At 37.0% G+C, this 26,450-nt stretch overlaps 1 protein-coding gene across 7 annotated transcripts in view; it reads right to left on the reverse strand.

The window, feature by feature from the left end:
* Window positions 1-26,450, reverse strand: part of Acaca (acetyl-CoA carboxylase alpha) — a 301,033-nt gene that overhangs the window by 106,292 nt on the left and 168,291 nt on the right. For 4 of the 7 annotated variants that reach the window (XM_087191887.1, XM_004870408.3, XM_004870412.4 and 1 more), the window contains exons 28-35: window positions 25,627-25,716; window positions 22,867-22,985; window positions 11,682-11,705; window positions 8,512-8,655; window positions 7,655-7,751; window positions 6,432-6,539; window positions 1,416-1,472; window positions 1,099-1,143 (exon numbers count right to left, since the gene is read on the reverse strand). In XM_087191887.1, coding sequence (XP_087048013.1) covers window positions 1,099-1,143; window positions 1,416-1,472; window positions 6,432-6,539; window positions 7,655-7,751; window positions 8,512-8,655; window positions 11,682-11,705; window positions 22,867-22,985; window positions 25,627-25,716 — 684 coding nt within the window. The remainder of the gene's footprint in view (window positions 1-1,098; window positions 1,144-1,415; window positions 1,473-6,431; window positions 6,540-7,654; window positions 7,752-8,511; window positions 8,656-11,681; window positions 11,706-22,866; window positions 22,986-25,626; window positions 25,717-26,450) is intronic. The other 3 variants (XM_087191888.1, XM_087191891.1, XM_087191890.1) reach the window with 2 other exon arrangements.

Consider the following 26,450-nt stretch of genomic DNA (forward strand, 5'->3'; position numbering starts at 1 on the left):
GCAATAAAAGCAATGACACTGAGGTCCTTGAGTTTAGAAAGTCCTTTCTGGAACCCCAAATGTTATCTCCATTATTGCAAACTGAATAGGGCTTGAAAACCAACTTAATATCTTAAATGTTAAAACAAACAAAAAATAAAATAAAAATTTTTATCAGAAAAATTAACAGTTCCTAACAAGCTCTGGAATGTTATTTAGCTACATTAGAATGACTTTTAATGGAACACTGTAACTAAAATCAGTCACTCTGAGAATGACATCCTGATTTGAAAAACTGATTTCTGGACTTACTGCTGTCATACAGGGTATGATCACAAGCATATCCCATAGTTAGGATGTCAGGCTATTAACTTAACTCTTGTTTCAATAAAACTTTTAATCTGATAAATGTTAGCAGTTAATTCACTCACATGGAGGAACAAACAACAGAATGCTCAATTTTTATTTCCTCTTATAATTAACATAAGACAAAAAAGGTACTTTGGGCTTTATTATGGCATTTTAAATAATAAATTCTTGCACTTTAGAATTGGGATTTCTTGATAGTGGAACTTGAATTCACCTGCCAAAATCCCAAAGTACAACACAGTGATACTGAATCACTATGTGCTAACCAGCTCCTGTTTCTACCTTATCTGGAGAAATGTATATGCTTATTCTTACCTATTTCTCAGAGATACACTAAGAATTCATGATAGAGTTAAAAAAATAAAGGAAAAATCTTTAGCTGGAACACTTGACAAAAGAATTAAAAATGCATTATAATACCTTCTAAAAGAGAAATCAAGCCAGGCATAATGGTGCACACCTGTAACCCCAGCACTCTGGGAAGCTGAGGCAGGAGAATTGTAAGTTTGAGCCAAACCTGTCCAATTTAGCAATTTAGTGAGACCATATCTCAAAATTTAAAACGCTGGGGATGTACCTTAGTGCAAACGCAGTGGGTTCAATCCCCAGTATCACAATAAATAAGTAAATAAATAAGATGGACCAAATGTCAACAGTCTAACCCTTATAAACAAGTCACACATATTCTGTTTAATCAGTGGCAAACAGATAAAACTGTGAGTTATCTTTCATAATTGTCCTTTTACTTACATGAAATCTCTGATCCACCTCACAGTTGACTTGTTTTCTGAAATCCTTTTATATAAAAGACGGAAAACAAGAAATAACAGCAGAAACTGGCAATTAGTAATAACATTAAATATGAATTGAGTAACAGGTGATGAATTTTGAAAGTCCTTCCCAGAATCCCAAATCTAATATTTTAATAATTAAATTTATTTAAAAAGCAGCCATTTCTCTGAATAAATTGAATATGCATATTATTATAATCCTATTTTTACTTTTAAAATTTTTCCAGTAGCCTAAGACATATTAGAAAGATACAATTCACATTTGTCAATCAATACCTTTTGTGCAACCAGGAAAGTAAGGCGCCGAATCCCATGGTCAACCAGGGTAGCTTTCTATGAACAAACACATAACACAGAAAATAGATGATATCTCCATTCATTCTAAATTTCATCCCATTCAGCCCTCATAAAACTCTAACTGGACTAAGCAACCTTTTTGGATATCTGCACCTCAGCTCAGGACCCTCAAATCTGCAAATAAACAAATTTTAAGATGGGTCCTAGGACTAAGTCACATGGAATAGGCTTTACATTGGTCTGGACAAAATTGAATGAGAATTTTGTGGAAGATAAAAGATTACACAAAATCACCTAAGTTCTAAAAGAACTGATTCACATCAAGGTAAGTCTTAAGACAATGTGTGTTTATAGAAATCTCACTGTTGGTTGGGCATGGTGGCATGTACCTGTAATCCTAGCACCCAGAAGGCCGAGGCAGGTGGATCACCATGAGTTTGAGGGCAGCTTGGGCTACATAGTGAGTTCAAGGCTAGCCTGAACTACACACCAAGAGGCAAGCAAATGTGAAATATAAGCTACTAAGTGAAATCAGGCAGAGAGAAATAAAGAACTTTCTATAAAACAGAAAATACAGATTCTCAACTGTTGTTTAGATTATAGATATGTATCACCTACCACCAGAAACAGCACTGCGAGAATTCAGCCTAACAAATGCTAACCTTCCAGTTCTTCTAAAACAGTTCCCCTTTACTTTACATGAACTTTTTTGGTTTCATTTTGTTTTTTTAGATTCCATTTAGAAATAGTTAAAAGCAATGCTTTAACAAGCTTTTAAATTTAGGGATCATTCCTATCTCTACTTGGCATATTCAGGGAGTACATTAAAAGTCATCAGAGACCACAGTTTCAAGGCAGACTCTTATATGAGTCTTAGACCTCTGAAGCTAAGCCTTTCTCTATCCTATACTGCATATTTATTCCAAAAGTTAGAAACCGTATGAATTAAGTGAAAGACATGCTTTAAATGGTCCCTAATGAAGTGGCTACATGGCAACAAGTAGAAAAGCAATCTCACCAATTAAATGACTCAAGAGAACTTATGAATAGTACAAACAGAAAAAATGTGGATTTTCACAACCCCCATGCAGACTTTAATTTGATCACATTCCTCACTATAACTCTAACTTAGAGTTACTTCATGAGCCAGTTCTTAACTTTCTTGATGCTGTGATTATTTTTTCAATCCAAACTGGCTTCCTCTTCCAAAGAAGCGTGTTCTTGGATCATTTCCTCCATTTTTCTATTTCTGCTATGGTACCACTGAGTAATAAAATTGATTTCATTAACAGTACAGTATAAGGGGCTGGGGATTTAGCTCAGTGGTTTCGCTGCCTGTTGAGCAAGCACAAGGACCTGAGCTCGATCCCCAGTACCAAAAAAAAAACACACAGTACAGTACAAGCAAAAAGTAACTGGGAAAATAAAATTTTTGTAAAGTAACTCTAAAAATTAGTTCCTAGGTCAAATATTAATTTGACCTGATCATATTATTTAAAAAATCCATACTGTCATCATGCCTTTTAGTGTAAATAACCAAACAGTGACACTACAATAAGAGAATATTGTGTAGGCCAGGCATTAGTGGTACATACTTGTAATCTCAGCATTCAGGATGCTAGGGCAGGAGGATTGTTGAAAGTTTGAGGCCAACCTGGGCTACATAGTAAGTTCAAGGCCAGCCTGCACTATGTAATGAGACCTTGTCTTAAAAGAAAAGAAAATATTGTGTAGAAAGAAAGGTGGTGTGATGAGGCTCAGACTATCACTGTGCCCAGGGACAGAAATAGTTCTTATGACACCAACAAAGAATTCCACTACAGTCAAGTCCTTCAAAGACAAGCATCAATAGCTATGTTCTGGCAAGGGAAGAAAATAACTTTAATAATGCCATGATTTAAAATCAAAATTGTTATTGCTTTTAAAATTCCACAAGTGGCTGACAATAACAGCAGAGCAACAGGATTCTGATTACATTGTAATAATGTGGGTCTCACAGCAAGTCCACAGCTATTACCCAGCGATTAGGCATCAGCACCTGGAGAAACTCCATTTACACTGACTGCTTCAATCTCCTCCACAAGTCATTTACAAATATATGATCCTAATTTCTATGAGAGAAAAAAAGACATGCTGGGACTAGAAGATTATTTGGACAATTTGGATGAACCTATTTGATAGTTTAATGTATGCTTTAAAAAAACTTTTTCTAAACTGCTAGGAGCATGATCATGAAGTGAAAAACAAAACTAGTTATCACTTAAGCTTTTTTTCTTAAATTGCTTTTCCTCCTTATATATATTATTAAAATAAGGAGATGAAAATGCCAAATATTCCTGTATAAGCATGGTACCTGGTACATTAAATAGGTTCTCTAGGCTTGGAATGTCAGCACAGTCTACCCAACTCCTCTACACAGTCTTAGGCAGGCACTAGATTTTCCCCATGACTCAGTTTACAAGTCTGGAAAGGGAAAAAAAGTAATACCTTATTGCTTATTAATGTTACAAATGCAAGTAGTGAAAACAAAGAAACCATCTCTTCAAACAACTGTGTGATGATAAGTAACACTTAGTTCTGAAGGTAACAAAAAAAAATTGTGGTCAAATTATGGAAAAATAGTCAAATACGGATAATTAGTGAGCCTCAAAAGCTAGGGAGAAATTTTCGTAGATTTATTCCATGAAGCAACAGCAGCCACATTAGGACTGTCCCACTAAGAGTACTTTGTCACTGGCTTCGGGTTAATTTTATGTGGTCACTAGCCAAGCGCAAGAAGGAAGGTAAGTTTCTCTTGTATGGAAGAATTCCCAGGGGCTGAGGATGTAGCTCACTGGTAGGGCACTTGCATAGCACACATGAGGCCCTGGTATTACCTTTTTATTCTTTTATCTTTTTATTCTGAAATCCCAGAGTCAGTCTGAGAGCACCATAGAATAAATGCTGATGTTAGTCACAAAGTTGCCATTTTCCCTGTAGGTATCTACCATCAGCATTACATATGAATATTAATGGTACTAATAGTTTACACTGCAGAATTAAATTTTAAAAACATTTGTTGAGGAGGTTTCTTTTTCTTTTCTTTTTTCTGAGGAGGTTTCTTAGGAGGAGGTGGGAGGGTCTCACTATGTTGCCCAAACTGACCTTGAACTCATGATCCTCCTGCCTCAGCTTCAAGTGCTACAGTTACAGGTGTGTGCCACCACACCTGGTTTATTGAGTTTTATTGTTTTTGCTATTGTTTTGTGGTACTGGAGACTGAACCCAGGGCCCTGCACTGAGCTATATCCCCAGCCCATTGTATTCCATTTCATCCCATCCCATCCCATTCTGAGACAGAATCTTGCTAAGTTTTCCAGGCTGGGCTCAAACTCTTGATCTTCCTGCCTCAGCCTCCCAGAATGTTGAGATTATAGGTGCGCTATATTGAGATCTTTATAATAAGCACCATGTGCTCTCTGCTGTTATTCAAAAAGAACACAACTCTGGGTATTAAGAGCAATTTATACACTGGCACTTAACACATACCATAGTGAAATACAACTGTAGGAGCCGTGGCTATAGCTCAGTGTAGTTGGTTTTAATTCTCACCACCACCACCACCACCAACAACAACAACAACAAAAAAGTAACTGCTGCACAGTACATTCTTGTTTTAAACATACCTATCCAGTATTCTCAACTAGACCATAAGCATTTTCATTCAGATCTAAGAATACATTATTTACTAAAGCTCCTGGATCTCTGGCCCCAGAGCCAGCACCAAAGCCCTGAATTCCAATCTCTGCTCTGTCATCTTGCAGTTGGGGACCAAGAGGCCTTAATATCTCTCAGCTTGAGATTTTCTCCATGTGTACAAATGGTATAACTCCTGAATTATCTAATCCAATGAGACTGCAGTAAAGTGTAAATAAATTTAGATAGAAGTTCCTTATAAATGAAATATATTATTGCTAATAAATATTTGGTGGTGAACTAGTATTTCAAGAGATAAAAATACATTTTAGTTAGCTATTCAGAAGTCCTCATCAGTGAGATTAAATTTGAGACAGTTCTCAACATTAATGGAAGGAAAAAAGAAGGGAGGGAAGGAGGAGAAAACATCCTTGATGAAGGGTAAAGACATTTTTATTTTGTTTTGTTTTGGGAGGGTTTGTTTGTTTGGAGACAGGGTCTCCTTATGTAATTCAGGGTGTGGCCTTGAACTCACTATGTAGCCCAAACTGGCCTTGAATTCCCAGCAATCAGCTGGGAACTCTCAGCTTCCTGAGTGCTGGGATTACAGGTGTGCAGGAGCATACCCAGTAGAAATTTTTTTTCCTAACACTGAGGATTGGATCCAGGGCCTTTGCACTGAGCTACATCCCTGGCTCTTCTTTGTTTTTTAAATTTTGAGACAGGGTCTTCCTAAGTTACTAAGATGCCCAGGATGGGCTAGAACTTGAGATCCTCCTGCCTCAGCCTTCCAGAGTTCTGGAATTACAGGTATCTGCTACTACATTTAACTGAGAATTTAAGTTTAAACTAGGAAGTTTGATGTCAACATGAGATATTCAAGTGGCATAAAACTGAAAGGAGGATGGAAGTACAGTATTTTTAAGGGAAGGACACAGAGGGATCTGGATAGGATTTGACTGTACACATGTAATGTCAAGTCACCAAAGGGAAATATTCAGCAGATGACTGAAAACTTAAGAATGGAGCTCAGAGAGAATTTTAGGAACATAACTTCCCTTAAAAACATTTTAAGTATCTCAGATGGGTGGGCATTTCTTTTCTAGGTCTGTATTTTTGACATAAGAGATCCATTATATATCATTAAATTACTTTGAAATTTTATCTCTACAGGCAAAATTAGCAGTAGTTCTGATACTTATGATAAAATACATAGCCATTATCAACAATAAGCCTTACAAGTAGCAACTGAAAAAATGATGACTATGGTACAACTGGCAGGAAAGGGACCACCAGCTTCCCACTCAATGAAGGACTTACATTTTGCTGGGTAAACTCTCTGAACATAGCTGCCAGACTGTCATCCTCAATATCACAGTCAGTCTTGATGGCCACATTCAGAATGTGAATTGGTTCATCCCTGGGGACCTGTAACCCAAGGCACAAACCAAAGAAATCATGAGGCTGGCTACTACAGAAGCAGGAAGAAGTTATAGTACCTGGTGGAACAGGTGGAAAAGGCACACCCCCATAGGATATTTTGGTTTGCCAATCAGTAGGAATAAGAAAATTGAAGCTACTGCTCAGTAGCCACAACAGAGATGAAATAAAGCACATAAAAGATAAAGCAGCAAAGGCATTAGCTAGAGGTGGCTTCAAATTTTGACTTGACATGAACTTGAAAATCACTGTGTCTCAGCTTTGTCACCAACAAAAAGGGATGGAACAATTTATTTGCTCTATTTGCTACATCTCTTCACAGAATGTGAACAGAAATGTGTTAAAGAAGTCATGTGAACATATTCTTATATATTTCCTTACAGTTTATCAAACAAGTATCGAACCATCGTGAAATATAGCATGATGTAGGATAAGAACAGAACAATTTGTTTACTAAGAGATGAAAAGAAGGGATAATAAAAGGACAAAGTTTTCAATAAAATGTCTATTTTTCTGAAGTCTAAAGTCCACTATTCTCTAAGGACTATAACAGCCCCATTATGAAAAGATAAAAGTTGGGTTGGGGATTTAGCTCAGTGGCACCACGCCTCCCTTGCAAGTGCAAGGACCTGAGTTTGATCCCTGGTACAAAAAAAAAAAAAGATACAAGCCATCACTGGGTAAGAATTTGAGCAATCAGGGCCGGGGATTTAGCTCAGTGGCTCCAGCGCCTGCCTCGCAAGCGCAAGGTCCCGAGTTCGATCTCCGGTACCAAAAAAAAAAAAAAAAAAGAATTTGAGCAATCAAAGTTAAAAATCTTTAAAATAACACTCAGACACCCAGAGGCAGCTGGAAAAAATATATTTGAACCCATTCTACACTATAGACTCCAAGATTAATATTCCAATTTAACTTTTTTAAATTTAGAATTTATTTTCCACCTATTTCCAAAAAACTTTGTCGCCCCATACAAAATTAAATAATACATATAAAGTAGGATAAAAAGGTTAATTCTTCTCCATAATATTCCAAAGTCAGAAAGTATATAGTGTATAGTCGCATGTCTGAAAGAACAAACCATTCTCCCAAAGAGGACACAATACCTTGTCTTCATCATATAAAGATGTATGGCCTGCCTCTGGAAATGTGGGGCTTTGGGGTGGGGAGTCACAGAAGCAGCCCATCACTTCATCAAAGATCCTGAAAAATACCAGAGAAACATCCACCATGAAAACCCAAGTGGCAGAAAATCTAACTGGCAGGAAACTAATGCTGCCATTGGCAGCTGAGTCTAAAAGAATAATCTATCCTACCTTGTACTCAATAGTCAACCAAAAAGAAACACCAGTGGCTAGAGATGACATGCAAAATTTCACCAAGTGGCAGAAATTAGGTGGATGGATTGTTTAAACTTTAATAAACCATATATATATATATTTTTTTTTTTTTTTAAAAAGAATGATCTAAAGCTTTTTTTGTTTTTTCAATATGTAAGATATAAGCACTGCTGTCATCATCGGTCTTAAAGTAACAGAAAGAGCCTGAGACTGAAGCAGTGACAGACCAATGTAATTACCCTTCCCCCTAGGGTAATGCATCAGTATACATCAAGAGATAGATGCTGAACGCATTTAATCAAAAGATGTATCGTCTCTGGTAGGGCTCACTCTAGTGTTGTGTTTAATTTCTCCTGACATTTCACTCATCACAGAGCGGACAGCTTCTTCAGTTAGCTCCTAAGGAAAAGATGATTTTTTTTTTTCCTGACCAGGCTCATACTACAAGCAGAGGCTTGTACAGCCTGAATAAATACCTCTCCAAGGAGAGATACAGTAAGAGCAACATCTCCTTAGCTGGCTCATGGCCATTCCTGGGATCTTTATTTTTTTTAAAAGGTGAGAACCTAAAACAGAGAAATCTATGGCATCTCTTGTACAGACAGAGTCCCACAATGTCTTACCTGACAAAATCTTCAAAAGTTCGAAAAGAGACCATTCCACCCATTCGCTGACATGGTGGAGTGAAGGAGTTGTCCAACAGCACATCGCTGACACTAGCTACATGAGTCATGCCATAGTGGTTGAGGTTGGAGGAGAAGGACATTCTAAATGGTAATTCAATGAAGTTCATTAGAAGTGCAGACTGGGAGAGTAATAATAAGAAAAGGGAGATGGGAGGAGATTCTGAGGATGGGTCAGGTTGCAGAGCAGATCTGGTTTTTTTACCCACTGTGGTGGATAAGGTTGTCTTGCTAGATTCATGTGTCAATTCAATTTCCCCATATACATTTTTATCACTCCAAAATTTTTTCATATAGAAACCTAAGAACTGTCAGGAATTTCACTCCAGTTTTAATATTATTATGATACGCCTGATATAAGAATAGCACATGTAGGTTAAAAACCGTCCTGCATCTTCCCCTTTCCCAAAACATCCCCTCTTTTAAAGGGAAGTATGCCAGCCAAGTGGGTTGTAATTATGGAACACTTAAGGAACTATAATAGGTTAAGTATTCACACATACAGAGATAAGATAGGTAGATATAGTTATACAGGATAATAATTCTAAATAAGAATTGAATACTTTAGAATAAATCATTATAAAAAGCATTATCAATATTACAGAAATAAGTCAGTCTACAAAAGAAACTTTATTAAGGTATTTATGTTTTCCTTTAATGGGTTGACAGGAATAGTTGTTATTAGAAATATAGTTCTCTCTTTTTGAAAGAGAGACATTTTCAACCTTAAATTGTGAAATTCCCTTTTTATGTTTAAACACTTCTATACTAGAGCAAAAATATCTTCATTGAAAGCCCTTAATAATTCCTAGCAAGATACAAAAGGGCAGAGCATGGGTCTCAAAGTATGTGTAAGCATGACAAATAGTTGCTAAATGGAGATGCTTGAAGAAAATTGAACTGATTTGTTCAATCTAAAACCATAATGAATTGGAATATTCCTTGGTGCACCTCAGCAGTATGTACTGATAAATAATACTATAAGATGTTTCTGAATGCAGTCAATCAGGACAGTCTGCTAAGAAGGACCAAGCTAAAGGATGCCTCCTGGGCTTCCTGACATGTTACCGGCATGTGGATCTGACTCAAGTACAGAGTGAGGCAATGGTACCTGCACCTTGAGGAACTGCCCAAATATCTTGAAGTATATACCTGCAACACTGCAGGGGGAAGAAAGCCAGCAATGTGGACACGTGAGTTGGGCACTTATTGTATCCTATTGCAAATCATACTTGTAAAAGGTAATGGAATTCTTTTTACAGGATGGAAATGCTGCTCACACAGACTATGGAGACTGATACTCCTGGATTTTATTCCTTTGGTAAGTGATGACTATGGAAAAGGTACTTCATCTTTTGACAGTACTAAAGAATAGAAAGGAACAGCAGGAGAGGAGACCATTGATACCATGAGTGAAACAAACAAATGAAACACAGATCAAGCAAGTCTTACACATGGTGCTCCCTAGAAACTGGGATTCTGAGGTGTATTTAACTCAGAAATGCTATCATCCTCCTCTTTTCTAGGCTCACCAAATGTATTTACTAAAGGACGAAATTTGTGAGGTTATCTTTTCTACCTGCCTGGCAGGTAGACTGGGAAGATAAAAGGGTTCCAGACAACATTTAAAAGAACTCTCTCCTCTAAATAACAGGCTGTTTGTGGCAAACACGAAATTAAATTTTTGTTTTAACTGACGTGAACCCCATGGGAGATAAATACTATTCAGTTTCTCTCTAGTACTATGTTCATGGGCTGGAGCTGCTGAAGGCAAGCATGAACTAAGCCTACTCTCCAAGGGAAGACTACAGGGCCCTATAAAAACACTCCCTTACAGGCAGCCAGGCATGGTGGCATGGTGGTACATGCCTGTAATCCCAGCATTCCTGGACACTGAAACAGGAGGATCACATATTTGAGCCCAGCTTGAATAACTTAGCCATTTAGTGACCCTGTCTCAAAAGAGAAAATAACAAAAGGGTCAGGGACACAGTTCAGTGTAAAGGCCCTGGGTTCAAATAAACAAACACCATCTCCCTTTCTTTTCCACATCTAAATTGGGCTGTAAAAGCTTTGATCAATTTTCAATCACCTAATGTTTTAAAGGGAGAAGCACTAAATAAATGTAACCCTATATATATTTCCATGTAGAATATTACAGTAACACCTCGGTTCACAAATGCTTCTGTTTGCAAATTGAAACAAAAGCATTCAGCAAAAATCCACTTCTGTTTGCAAACTCCACATTGGATGACAAATACAACCATGGCCATCTTCCCCACACAAACACAAACGCAGCCATCTTTCTCAAAATAGTAAAACAAATTAAGTTCATAAACCGAGGTACCACTGTAATTACAAAGAGCTTGCTACCAACTTATCACTGCTTTAGCATTTGGTGGATTCAATTCTAATTACAATAGCTACTCTTTCAAACTTGCATTGTGTGTTAACTTGCTTGGCTCAGGAGGCAGGAGGAACTCAAAATACGTACTAAAATATCGTTTTTGTTATTTGGCCTGGAAACCTCTTCACAAGGATAAGCATATCAAAACTTAGATGTACTTTTCCAATGTTAATCTTATTACAGGTTTAAAATGAAATTCTTCCAAATCTCTGTAACACTTTAGAAAAATACCCAATGAACTTATAAAACATGAGATCAGCTATTTCTTGATTTCAATTGCTCTAAAAGGAGGAGCAATAGTAACTAAAAATTGAAAAAACTGTGGAAAATTTGCCAAGATAGGAGTAACCTTAAGAGTTTCTCCACTGAAAGTCATAAACTAGACAGAAAACTTAGCAAAAGATCTGCAGAAAAGCTGAACATCATACAGACTAAGCTCCTTATAATTAAATGGGAGCTATTCTGTAATGATGATTTTTAAGTATTGCTTTTTAAACAGCTGAAGAAAAGCTGAAGACATGTTTTCCAAACAGAAAGAGTAGTTTAGTATATCCAAAGGGAAGCTGAGGACTCCATAGCACAAGATACCACATTAGCTTGTCAAGTGTGGTGTTATTTTTTTTTCTCTGGTTTCACTATTCTAAGTTATTAAAAAAAATTTTAAAGGTGCTTTTAATTGGAAAAGAAACTAAACATACGGTACCTGTTTAGCGTGGGGATGTTCCCTCTGTAATTAAACAACCACAGTTAGTTACCGATAGGTTAGTGAAAGCCATAATAAAAGAATTGTCAGAGCAGATACAGACTAGTCACAGGAGCTCCAGTTTGGCAGCTCTGGTATTCAGCAGACACAATTAAGTACTCATTACCCTTCAATCCCCAGGGTGCCTCCAAAGAGGCATGTTTCCTGACCTACCTCACCACTGCAGCTGTTGAGGAAAAGGGTCAAAACGTATTTATCATGGATTTTAAAAAAATAACTCTATTACAAAAAATAATAATAATGTTGAGTAGTAATAAAATACAGAATGATGAAAATTAATTCAAGCTATATGATATGGCATGTTATCTTAAGCTGAAACATGAAATGTAATTCTTGACAAAGTTCTTGAAAACTCCTACTATTAAAGGTGTAATAAACAGAGTTTGATTCCACAGCTCCTCCTACCTTGTTGCTTTTCTAGGATATGTGACAGACCCACAAATTCTCCTCCAAAGAAAAGCTAGTGATCTGAGCTCCCAGCTTTTTAACCATGAGCTTCCTTCCATAGGAAGGGTGGAGGGAACACTACTATAGGAGGTTAAAGGAAACTGAAAATCACGTAGGAATGTAAGGACAAATGAATCTACCAGTAGACTGGTATAAATTGTTGAAGTTAATTAAAACTTTTTAATTAAGTGAGTTTAGGATAATAATTATTTAAAAATTGCTGTTAGTTTAGAAACTCTAGACCTCTCATAAACAAAACCTTAAAACCTAACCCTAAAATTTTCTTATAAAGAATGTGCCAAAATCATGAAAGAAAGATTAGGATAAGAACGGGAAACAAGGCAAGTTTCTTGCATTCTCTTTAGTCTTTGCCACTATTTCTTAAAATTTCAATGTCAGTCATTTCCCTACTTAAAAAGAATCAAACAAATAAAAACCCTTATTTTCAAAGTTAAAAGGGCCAAGTTATACTTACCACCCATAATTTAGAGGCACTGTAAAGGGGTTGATAGGTTGATCACTTAACCTTCTTACATTCTTTTATCAGCATTTAATCATTGTTGGGGTTTTCAGGCACACAGAGGACTTAATAGGCAGAACATAGTGGGTGGTGCTGATGATATGTGGGAAGGAGGATAGAGGGAGGAAAATGATGCACTTTCCATGGCAGCGAAAGGAGCAGAATAGACTGAGCTAGCCATATAAATAAAAAGCTGTGACATATCACTGTGCACAGACTGTATACCTTGTGTGATTTGTGGGTAGCAATACTCTCTGCATCAAACCTGCATCACAGAGTGAATTCATAAGGGAGCAAGAGCAAACTCCAAGTATAAACATCTGATCCTTTGCTGTCTTGACTCCTTGGGCCGCTCACTCTGGAGAACAGGTTTTATTTTGTAAGAGATCCTTAGTTATAATGCACTTGGTCCTCATGAATACACAAAAAGTATGCAGATTCTACAGTAGAGGGAGGTGTAGCTGAGTAGAAAACTAACCGTAGATGCTAATGAGAACACAGAAAAGCCTTTCTTTTAAGATGTAAGATTCTCAAGAATGGTACCACCTGCACACTCTTACCATGAACCTTAGGTTCAAAGAGAAGAACCCTACAACCACAGCAATATCATATTCCTTTCATCAGGGTTTCTGGAGTTTAGAAACCAGTATAATCTCACTCAACTGTTAACTATTTTTTTAAACTACTAAAATGGTTTCATTGCTTCTGTAGCTACACTCTAATCCCTTAGGGAGTATTCACAGAACAAGGGCCAAGTTTTCAGAAGAAAAAGGCCTAAATTGAAAAGAACACTAACAACAACAAAAAGGCAGCATTTCCCCATCAGCAAGTCTCCTGCTCTCATAGGGAGCCCCCTGCTGCTTTGTTATAAGAATTATACACCATCTACACAGTGTAGGGTAGAAAACCAAAAACTCAGCATCTCCAGTTTTTAAAGGAATGACAACAAATGAATCATGTAAGAAGTAAAGTTAAGAACCAGCTTACTCTCTTTGTTAGAATAAAAATGTGTGGGCTCAGTAGGGAAGGAAGGATAAACTATTAAGAGGTAAATGCTTAGTCATGCCGATAATGATCATTTATATATTTTGTTATCCTATAAGGGGCTATTTGAACAAGTTAGGAATAAGATACACTGTACACTATCATGAGACACTACAAGGCTAGATCTATGGCCTGTGAAAAATAAAAGACTGTATATGAGTCAAATATTCCATTTATAGAGCTAAAAATAAGATAAAATCTACCACATTCCACTGCATACTCATCATGCAAAAATAGTAAAAATGATCAATCTTTACGGGGCAATCAACTATATTTTCAGAAACATAAATGGAATATAATCTGACTCCCCATATTTGCTGTTTGGACCATTCAAAACATTTATTATCATGAATCTTCATGCATGGTGTTCTGATAAATACTGTAATCACTTTCCTTTTGATAAATGAGTTCCAGTTTACAGATATGATGACTAAGAAACCAAAGTGGACATTTTCCAAGAATGCTATTGAATATGGTATCACAAACCAGAATCTACACCTGGCATTTTCTCATCTCTACTCCTGAAGTTAGCATTACACATCCATATAGATTTTAAAGAAGGACAAGAGAAATCCTTTGAATTCTGAGATTCCTGGCCTTAAGTCACCTCTGATTTTATTGATCTGCCTGTTCAGAATGGCTGGAGAGCCTGTTTCAATATGAATGGAAAGTCAGAGTTGCTGCCTGGTAGCTGAACTCTGTAAGAAACACTGACTTCTCTGGCAGTCACAAGTTTTCTGAGCCTTTTTACCATCCTTTCCAGCTAAATTTCATTTTGCATGATTCTAGCTCACCCTATGTAAATCTCTTATCATATAAAAATGTTCCAGATTCTTTTGCCTTCTAACTTGAAGGGAAAAAAGCCCCTGTATGAAAATGATGGGGATGCATGCAAACAAGCAGTGGTTACATCAAGCTGTGTGACTCAGAGCCAGTACGGGGCAAATCTCTTGAAATCAGGCAGCAAAGCGTAATCAGAAGAGGTCAGCTGAATAACCTGCTAGCAGTCACTAACAACAGTACTGTAGGAGAAAGAGCAATTTGACTGGCTGTGACCAGTGGTGGTCTCCTTGTGTGACTATATTCCTGCAGAAGAATCCAAATCAAGAATGGTAAAACACATCTGACCATGTATTTCTATTGACAATTCCCCCTCTACCACCTCCTTGCAATTTTGATGCCCTGATTCTACTGCAAGAGCTTTAGTTTACAAACATAACATAACATGATCATTGACTCATTCATTTGCAGCACTTCCAAAGCTCCTTATTGGCTCTGCTGGAAGATTTTGCACTTTCTAAAACAAGTACACCAACAGGGCTACAGCATATTACAGCTGCCTGCTGTATAATTAGCTACAAACCCACAGCACAAAACTACAGGGATTTACAGATGCCCTGGATTCTGCTTTTCCTTCCCCCTGGAATCAGCTGGTCTTCCTTGACAAGAGACCTTGGGCTACCCTAATGATATATTGAGAGTTTTAAACCCGACTCTCCAATCTTACAAGTCTAAAGTGCCAAAATAACACAGCAGAGACTAGAAGCTGAGCCATGGATACAGGAAGGCACTTTGGTAAGCACTTAAACCTGCTGAGAATCTCCTCTTTTGCCAGATGCTTGCATCTTGTCAGCAGACTATGCTGAATGAAGGAAGCAAGAACTGTAGAATTTTATTTATTTAAAGTTCATTCTAGCCTGCTAACCACAACCAAATGCTCCCATGGATATATAAAAAAATATGCCACAAGTTGGGTGACTTTTGAGTATTTGAGTACTAACCTCTGGATGTCAAAGACTATTAGAATTCTCAAGAATGGCAGCAAGCTGCTGATTGGTCACATAGTAAGCTTCCAATTTCTAAACTTCTTTCACAAAAAGAAGGTCCAGAGGCCACCCACCAATAGCTAAACACTGAAAGTGCCAAGTAACCTGAATCCAGCCGTGACCAAAATGCGCTATCAGGGAAGAACACAGCTGACCTCTTCTGCATGTAAATAGTGAGAAAAGGAAAATATTTCAATTAAAACATTGTAACACAGAAGGCCAAATTCACAAGAAGCGAACAACAGAGAAAATGCAATTCAATCTGGATTATCTAAAGTCATGGATTTCTAGCTAAGAAGTAGGTGGAAATAGACACCAATAGGTCTTCACCCATTTTATATATATAAAGAAATGTACAACAAAGTATACTTGCAACTCCTGCATCAATTTTGATGCTTATTTGAATCACAGATTAAAAGTTTTAAAAATTACCCATGTTCACTAGCATGCATTATCTATAAAAATATCATTTGGGCCAGGGATTTAGCTCAGTGGTTTCACTGTCTGCTGCGCAAGCACAAGAACCCGAGTTCAATCCCTGGTACGGCCCCCCAAAATAAATAAATAAATAAAAATAAAAACATCATTTGGAGTTTTGCATTTTGTACTCCCAGACTGTCATAATATACAAAGACATGTGCATAGCCACAAAGTTTATGGGATATAATATTTACATATGTTTGTATAAATATAACTATAGTTTAGGCTATTAAATACAGAGGCTGGGGCCAGGGATTTAGCTCAGTGGTTTCGCCGCCTGCCTCGCAAGCACAAGGACTGAGTTCGATCCCTGGTACCAAAAAAAAAATAGGCTGACTAAAGATCTTATTTCCATGTTATTCTGAGGCATTTAATATACGCAATGCTAAAAGAAAATCTGAATGTGAAATGATCTGATGAACTGTCAAAAATAAAGACATTGAGGATGATGCATCAGTGTAACAAGATTTTGCATTTATAGGACCAGCGGGTGATACTAGGGATTCATACAGGGATAAAAGACAGACACGAACACAACTTGGGCTCGAAACTGTCTCACTGGAAGAAAGAGAAAAAGGAATGTCAAGTGATACAGTCTGAGCTCCAGAGTTAAGCCACGTAAAATGCTAGTTGACCTCACAAAAGTGCTGGGCTCACAGGCTCTTAAATCAGAGAATTAGGTCACAGAAATAAATAAGCTGTCTATTATTCCTGCACCAAGAAAAAAATTAAAGAAACTCAAATACTTCTGCTTCAAGAAAACTAACTGGTTACAAGTTACTTTTTAAAAACTAACATCTTTAAAAAAAATCCTCTCACCTTAGAAAAATTCACATACATAAGCTTTAAATACTGAAGAAGGTAAAAATGGAAACACACACACAAACATACACATGTATTACATTATTACATGTACATCAGTTTACAACTATTCCTAAGTGAGGGAATTTATGAAGGGAAAATTCAGGCCAATAGCATCCTTCCAGTGAATAATACCTGTGAATGCCAAATAAATTGGAATTATAGACAATTTGGAAGGCTTGGGTACAAAATCTAGAAGAAGGTAACATACCTTGACTGAAGAAGGCTGAGGTAGGAAGTCATAGAGATTAAGGATATAATTTGCTTTTGCTTTTTTTTTTTTTGGTACTGGGGATCGAACTCAGGACCTTGCACTTGGAGGCAGGCGGCAGAACCACTGAGCTAAATTCCTGGCCCATTTGCTTTTAATAATATCAAGAAAACTACTAGAGAAATACAGTCAAATTATACTGAAAGCCAGAGTAAGTAAACCTCAGGCAATACAAAGGCCTAGAATAAATTAAAACAAAAATAAAGTAAAATAAAAGGGTCCCAAACATGTTGGTCGCAAAGTTAACTATCCATATGTGCTAAAACCAAGTATCTTTTCCTTTTTTTTTTCTTTTGGTACCAGGAATCGAACTTGGGTCCTTGTGCTTGCGCAGCAGGCGGCGAAACCACTGAGCTAAATCTCCAGCCCTCTTTTCCCTTTTTAGAGCCATCCCACTCATTTGTAATGTGTTTTGCCTTCTCTCAAAATTGAAACAAGCCCTAATGAGACACAGGTATTCAATCCAAAAGTTAAGGGAGACCTTTTCCTCAGAAAATACTCTGGTGCTGTCAGTTTACAGACAGAGTCATGTTTCATCCCAACCCATGGGGTTTAAATCACTAGTCAAAAACAAACTGCAGAAGTGGAATTCCACGAGGTCACTCCATACAACAGCAAGAGACTGTAGTTTTGCATTGATATAGCAGCTTACAAAGATACTTCTAACAGAGTGATGGACAAATTTAGCCTATTTCAAATGAACACCAAGTTAGGAATGTGAAGATCAAGTAACAGGAAAGAAAATGCAAAAGAATTAAACAATGTATTTTCTCCCCAAAGAATTTTTGAGTTAATAATCTCAATTGGGAAAATCGTTATAATCTGTTTTGCACTGTTGAGTAAAATACACATGATTCATATGCTTATTCTCTATTCTAATGGAATAATTTTTAAAGTATGAGTAAAATATCATGGTGTTTTATCATTAGTTATCAGAAGCAGATAATTCCAATAACTACTAAGCACAAGCAATAAAAGAGGTTTTTTTCCTCTCTCCTAAGGGGATTACCATTAATATAAACCAAAAAGGAATTAGTGTGACTGTCTCAATTAATTTTTGGTCTATATTTGAGCTGAGCAATATGGCGGTAGCCAGGACTGGGTATAAAGTGCTGACATGTGGTTAGTTTATATAGAGTTATGCTGTAAGTTTAAAATGAACTCTGAGGGAAGGGTGGAGGGCGTGAAGGGAGGGCTAGGAATGGGGAAAAAATAAGAACCAAGATGCATTATGTAAAGGTACAATTCCCAATGAGAAATGTAATTGTGTTGTATTCCTACAATGTACCAATAAAAGAATTTAATAAAAAATAAATAAATAAAAATAAAAATAAAATAAAATGAACTCTGAACTTCAAGGACTTAGAATAAAGGAGTAGGGAATATCTCATTAGTAATTTATACTACATATTGAAATGGTATTTTGCATATATTAGGTTAAATCAATGTTATTAAAACTAATTTTGTTTCTTTTTAGGCCTTTAAATGTGGACAATAGGAAATTTAAAATTATATATATGACTTGCATTAGATTTCTACTGGACAGTGCTGGTCTAGAAGTAATTAATGATTCTTTTTTTTTTTTTTTTGGTACCAGGGATTGAACTCGGGTCCTTGCACTTCCACAGCAGGCAGTGAAACCACTGAGCTAAATCCCCGGCCCTAATGATTCTTAATTACAGGTGCTCATCAGAATTATAAGAGGAGTTTTGTAAAAAGTAGTCACTTAGACTGTAATCCAAAATAAATCAGATCTTGGAAGCCAGGATCCCAATATATGTATTTTCAAAATATTCCTCAAATAATTGTGAGATTCATTAGAATGGAAAGGAATGCCCGGCGTGGTGGTGCACACCTGTAATCCCAGAACTTGGGAGGCTGAGGCGGAGGAGCCTGGGCTACACAGTGAGTTCAAGGCCAGGCTGAACTACATAGCAATACCCTGCCTCAAAAAAACCCAAAAATAAACAAAACAAAAAAGAATGGAAAGGAATAAGAATACTGGAGCTAGGAAAAGTACTTAGTTCAAAAGTAAGTAAATCTTTTTAAAGGTGAGTAATCTTACTATACAACAAAGAATCTTACTGGCTATTGTCCCTATTTCCTGAGAGAGATACTGTATCTAAATCTTAGAATTTCCCAAGCTAGGGCTGGGGACTTAGCTCAGTGGTTCCACCTCCTGCCTTGAAAGTGAAAGGTCCTGAGTACAATCCCCAGTACCAAAAAAAAAAAAAAAAAAGAAAAAAGAAAATTTCCCAAGCTATAGGTGTGTCTTTGTTGCTTATGAGCCCCTTGAATCACACCTGAGTTTATAATAAGAGATGAAATGAGATGATACAGGATGCTAACTGGCCACTAGAAAGGTGAATATGAGATCAGAGGGCTGGAGCTGGGCATGGTGGTGCATATTCTAATCCCAGCACTCAGGAGGCCAAGGCAGAAGGGTTGCCATGCGTTTGAGGCCAGCCTAGACTACATGGGTTCAAGATCAGCGTGAACTACATAGCAAAACCCTGTTTCAAAAAATCAAAAAACAAAAAAAGAGATTAGAGGGTTGTGGCTTTGACCTAGCCTGACCGTGGGAGGGAAGACTGAATTTAATCATGCAGCCTAATATTCAATCAGCATCAGCCATGCCTATGAAATGAAACCCTGATACACCTGACATTAAAGTCAATGGAGCTTCTTGGTTGGTGAACATACTGATGTGCTAAGAAGGTGATGTACCTTGATTGTACAGAGAAAAAAATAGGCAAGCCGTGTTTGATATCTTCCTAGAATGTGCATTTTCATTTGCCTGGTCCTGATCTGTTTCCTTTACAATAAAACTATAGTATTTAAATTCTGTAAGTTGTTCTAGGGCATTACTGAAGTAAGGGAATTCTGGGAACCCTCAACTTTGCAGTCAGTCAACAGTGCAGGTGGCCCAGGGAACCCTATTTGAAGTAGGGGGAGTTTTGTGGAGGAATAACCCCTTAGCTTGTGCTGTGTGATTGAATTCTAAATGGTTAATGTCAGAATTGAATTGCAAAATACCAGTTTGTGTCAGAATAAGGTTGTAACTCCAGATTGTAACAAAAACATTTGTAAGAAAAATAAAATCTTAACTCAATTCGAGGAGCAAATCTGTAATAACTGCCTGAATAAACTAAATACAGTAGTACCTCAGTACTTATTGTTAACCGGTTCCCAAAGGCTTGACAAGTATCAAAAACAATGAGTATCGGGACGGGGATTTAGCTCAGTGGTCCCAGCGCCTGCCTTGAAAGCACAAGGTCCCGAGTTCGATCCCCAGTACCAAAAAAACAATGAGTACCAAATTGTTTTGGCTGGAAAGGGTAAGCAAATCATGAGGCAATAAACACCAAACAAGTTCTAGCTTGCATGTCCAGTACCAAACAAACAAGTACTGGGACAAAATTTTCTGACCAAAATGTCTCAAGTACCAAATCTGGTGAGTCTCAAAGCAGTTGAGAACCAAGGTATGACTTTATATCCTTTTGTGATCAACTCTAATCATCTAATCCTAAACTAACAAAAGGATATTAGGTCAAAAAAATATTAAAGCCATTTTAACATTTTTCTGGCTTCCATGGAGATTCTTTCCTCCTTATTTTGCATTTATCTTCACTTTCAGATCTATACCAATAATGTTGATATTGATGATAACAGTATTTTCTTTTTGCGGGGGGTACTGGGAATCGAACTTGGGTCCATGTGCTTGCGCAGCAGGCGGCGAAACCACTGAGCTAAATCCCTGGCCCTATGTGTGTAATTTTAAAGCTTCAGAAATACTGTTATCGGGCCGGGGATTTAGCTCAGTGGTTTCGCCGCCTGCTGCGCAAGTGCAAAGACCGGAGTTCGATCCCCGGTACCAAAAAATAAATAAATAAATAAAATAAAATAAAATAAAATTACACACTTAATCAAGGAAGACTTTGGAGACTACAAATTACAATTCTGCTCAATCCTGGTCTTTATCCATAGAGAAGTGTACAATAGATGTTGGAAGGGACAAGTATGTGAGTTTTAAAACATCAGGACAAACCAAGATTCACATCTTTGATGTGGAAAAGTGAATAGGATTTATTAACAAAGCAGTTGAATTTCCCTTATTTTTCAGTTAACTTTCCCACACCAAACTGGATACCCAGCCTTGAATTAAAAACAAAAACAAAAACAAACAATTGTAAGGCAGGGAAAGCAATTCAGAAAGACAAGGGAAACGATGAGAAGGGAAGGAAATCAGAGGCAGCCCGGCAGGCTGACTACAAATCACTGCCCAAAGGGAAGAGGTAGTAGAAAACAGGAAGAAAGGAAGATTCTCTTGAGAATTACAGAGCATTAAGTATAGCATGTAGTTCTCCACAATTATTCAAGGAATGTAGGAAAAGAAAGACTGAGTGCTGAGCCCATGTGTGCCATGAGTACTTCGCCACTCGCTGAAGGACAACCATTCCTTTCTTGAAAATGAGATTCTGAAATCCATGGAGGCAAAAATGTACCAAGAGATGCTTGCTAAATCAAGGATGTACGCTTTTCTCTGCCAGCCAAAAGGCATTTTTGAGGTAGAGAAATGAAAGGATCTTCTGAGACAAAGAAGAGTGGTACTTTTTTGGAAGATGACTCTGCTCATCTGCTGACTTCCAGTGGATCAACAGTGGCATCCAGTGGTCAGAAGTCTCAGCACAGATTTCTTTGTCTCCAGAAAGGCTCCATTGCTTTGGGTGAAGTAGCAATTCAGAACAAAACCATTTCTGGTGTCTATAACTAAGGATCCCCAAAGACATAGTACTTTGTAATACCAAACGAAGAACCAAAGGCCATAAAAAAGAATTGGAGAAGGGCAGGTTAAGACTGGCTGTGGTATTTATATTTCCTGTGGTATTACTAAAAAGAATGAAAATATAGGAGGGAATGAACATATTTGTGGGTAGAATACCTAGATTTTCATTACCTCAGAACAGTTTCTGAAAATGAGTATATAAGATAAAGTATTTCATTTTAAAACCAAAGCAATACCGAAACAATTTGCATATGTACAGTTTAAAGGATTTAGGAAGGAAAAAATACTAATAGAATTAGCATGATCAATTACGTAATTTACTTAAATTTAAGAAGTTGGTTCTAAAATGTTATTTTAAAAATCCAATTGAATTTCAACTGTTAAATTCAGGCATCTGTCTTTAGGGAGATAATAAAACGAGTTCAGGTACAACTTCAATCCATCGCAAACACATAAAAAAAGCAAAGCATTCCACTCAAAATATTTTTTGGTTTGAACTGCTGACTAAAACTACTTAATAAGTGACTTTCTGGCAAAGTTCCAATAAGAGGGAGGGAGAAAGGGAGGAAGAGAACAAAGGAGGGAGTGAAGGAAGGACGGACAGACAACAGACAGACAGAAGGCAGGAAGAGAAGGATGTTTCTCCAGTAACATAACATAGGCAAAAATGAATGGAGTAATCCTAAACTTTTATCTTAACTAGACCATAACTTTACCTCTCTGGACCAAAGATGCAGGGACCAAGAAGTTCTTTTCTTTTGGTTTAAATCTATTCATGTTTACTCTGTATTTCTAGCTTTTAAAAATATGGGATTATCATACTCATTACTCCTCATAACTCCTGATAGGCCTCTGGTTAGCTCAGGTGCACATAACATACTCAAACTCACCTGTTTGGATGAGACGTGGGTAGCATAAACTGAAATTCCACCACACAGGTATTATCCTTAAGCTGGCGGTGCTGTACACTGTTAAGTTCATAGGCAATATAAGCTCTTCGAACATATACCTGGTTAAAAAGTAATTCTCAGTAAATAAACTTCAAAAAAGGAAGAGAATGGCTATACCAGGAAAAAGAGTCTTAAAGAGAAGTATCTTATGTAGAAGGTGGTAGTCTGCAGTGAGAAGGCCAAGGTCCTGTACATATAAGGGCTGATAAAAAAAAATATGGTGTGCATTTAAATAAAAATATTACACCAAAAGACACATTGGCATTAATCCCCCTCAAAATACTCCCTCTTGCTTCAAACACACTTATCCCATCATTCTTGCTACTTCTGAAGCAGTCCTAGAAGTCCTCTTTTGTAAGTGTCTTTATGAAGTATGATAAAAAAAAATATGATGAATGGTGCTAGTGAGTGCCATTCAATGGAAATGCAGGCTTGTAAAAACATTATAATGTGTCCTTGACTACTTTATTCACCAGATCTGGTACCAGTGCACTTCTTACTATTTCCCAAGTCAAAATGATTGTGAAAGATAAATATTTAGAATTGATTTGGGACATCAAGGCAGCCATATTATTGTGACTAAAGACACTGAAGGCAGACTTTAAGAACCGCTTCAGAAAGTGGCAACAACAATGGGATAAGTGTGTTTGAAACAAGAGGGAAGAAACAAAACTGAGGGGGTCTGACAATGTGTCTTTCACTGTAATAATTGTTTTGGGTGTTTTTGGTACCAGGGATCAAACTCGGGACCTTGCACTTGTGAGGCAGGCAGAGGAACCACTGAGCTAAATCTCCAGTCCATAAATTTTTAAAAGTTTAAATATCCACCAGTTTTTTTTATCATATCTTGTACATATTTTCCAAAATAAAGCTTGAGTCTCAGTGCTAGCTCCATGAATACAGATGGAAATAAAACTAGGCTGCCTCTGCTGTACACCTCTAGGTGCATGGTAATCCTTTTACCCTAAGCCAGTGATGGCGAACGTTTTAGAGACTGAGTATCCAAACTGCAACCCAAAACATACTTATTTATTCCAAAGTGCTAACACTATAATTAAACCTGAACATTGAGGTTTTAGTTTGGAAAAAACAACTCATACATTAAGATCTTTTGTCTTAAAAGAAAAATGCATGCCATAGGTTCACCACCAATATCTGCTAAACTCTGTAGAAGGTTGATCTTTAGCAAAAGACAGTATATACAACCATAACTATTAATACATTGTACATGATCATTTCAACAGAAGACAAAAGGAAGAATGATAAAAAATGACAGGTGCTGATTCCAGGCCACTTAAGAATAAAGATAGAAGATGGAAGCACTGCAGTACACTTTAACTCTTTTCCTATCTTGTATTGTTTTTTTTAAACCTACTACCTAAAATCAGTTTTGAATAGTCTAGATACCCAATTCCAGGCAAAAGCAGGGAGGCATAATTTGACATATCTCAAATACATTAACTTGACTTGAGTTAAAGAAACAGTAGCAGACTACGTTTCAGCAAAAAAACTGGCAGTCTACTCTCATTCACTTCACATTCAATTTGCCATGAACATAAAATGCTACATGGGATTCTATCAGTATGTGAGATATGTAAGGAGACTTCTCATTAAATGACATGCAAACCCTGAAAAACACTTAGGTAATTCAAGTATTTGGTATTTACTGAGTAGGATACTTTACACACTTTAACCACAGAATACAAACAAAACGCAACTCCAAAGAGGTAACAACAGACTATGCTGATACTACAAAAAAAATCATCTAAACCATTCCTTTTCCTCATCTTCAAAATACATCTACTCAGCAATTGTAACACAGTAGTCAGGGCCTACAATTTTTGTCCTTCACGAGGTAGTGTGCTACAGTGGAAAAAAAAAATCTTTGGAGTCAGATTGACCTGAGTTTAAATGCAAATTCCTCCACTTATTATCTATATGATTTCTGGACAAGTAATTTAACCACTCAAAGTCTCACTTTTTTTTTGGAGGAGGGGGCAGTACTGGGGGACTGAACCCAGGCCTCAATACTCAGCTATATCCTCAGCCAACCCCCTACCCTGCCTTTTGAGACACTGCTAAGTCATTAAGTTTCCTAGGCTGGGTTCAAATGTCTAATCCTCCAGCCTCAACTTCCAAGAGTACTAGAATTACAGGTGTATGCCACCACACATGGCTTCAGTCTCATTTTCTTTTACTTCATAAAATTAACTGTAGGATTAAATGAAAAAGTTCATCAAATGAACCTACAGTTCATTAAATCCTATCGCCTTCTTTCCTATAAAATAACATTTTATAAGAACTCCTTTGCCAATTCAAAATATAACTAAAAATCCATTTTAATTTGGCCTAAATCACAAAATGGCAACATTATACATGTTTTGATCAGCCACATTTTTTTTCGTCATATATTATTTTTTACTTATTGTGTTATAGAGAATCTTAATTCATTATGAACTGGAAGAATTCAAATACCTCGAGAGTACTGAAAAATAATGGCTGCTATTTCTCTGTGATCAGAACCCAGAAATTGTTTAGTTCAGGTGAAACACTTGAGTAAGACAATAAACATTTATTGTTTCAAAGAAAAAGATTACCCTTAATAACCAACCTTGTGACCAAAGAAACAGAACTAGCATGATAGCCACACACACAGAAGACAGCAAGGGTAAGGTCGTGTCACATGCCATAAACACTCACCTCCAGAGCTGCCATCCTCACTACCTGGTTGCTGTGATAGAAGAAGTTTGGTAGGACATCAAAGATAGAAGTTTCAGATAGGATGAGTTTCTGGAAGGTACAAAGGTAGGTTTAAACCATAACAACCAAAAGAGAACAATTTGAAGCATTTAGTGAAAACTAAGAATGATGTCTATGATTGCCATATATGAATATACTCTGTGCCTCAGTTTCCTCAGCTATAAAATGGAGGAAATAACACTTCATAGGGCTGTTGTGAAGATTATACACATAAAATTCTTAGAATAATGCATTAAAATGTATTAATTACACTTAATTAGTCTAAGTGTTTCTGGTTACTATTATCCTTTCCAACATATATCTGTATTTCACTTTGTAAATATTGTCTAAATACTCCACTATGATATATCCTAGATCTGAGCCTGCTGAAACCCCTTGATTTCAACTGTGAACCAAATAAGAAAAAACATTCTTTTTCCCTTTTAGGTTTCCTAGGAGGAAACCTTACAAGTCTGAAGATTCCTTTGGCCAGATATACAATAATACTCCTGGTTTCTAGGTAGAAAAATAGAAAGTCACTTCTTGTTTGTTTTGAGGCACTGGGGATCAAATCCAGTGATGCTTTAACAGTGTGCTACATCCTCCACCCTTTTTGACAGTACTACCTAGGTACTTGTCATTAATTGGTTCTGGAAGATGTGACAAGTACAAAAAACAATAAGCACCAAACAAATTGTTTCAGCTGGAAAGGGTCACTAGTGATGAGGCAATTAACAGGGACAAAGTGCTAGGTTGCACGTCCACTACTAAACCACAAGTACTGA

Source organism: Heterocephalus glaber, unplaced genomic scaffold, assembly GCF_053883595.1.
Source record: "Heterocephalus glaber isolate CG9 unplaced genomic scaffold, H.glaber_assembly_v1.0 deba00001564, whole genome shotgun sequence".
NCBI classification, from domain to species: Eukaryota; Metazoa; Chordata; class Mammalia; order Rodentia; family Bathyergidae; genus Heterocephalus; species Heterocephalus glaber.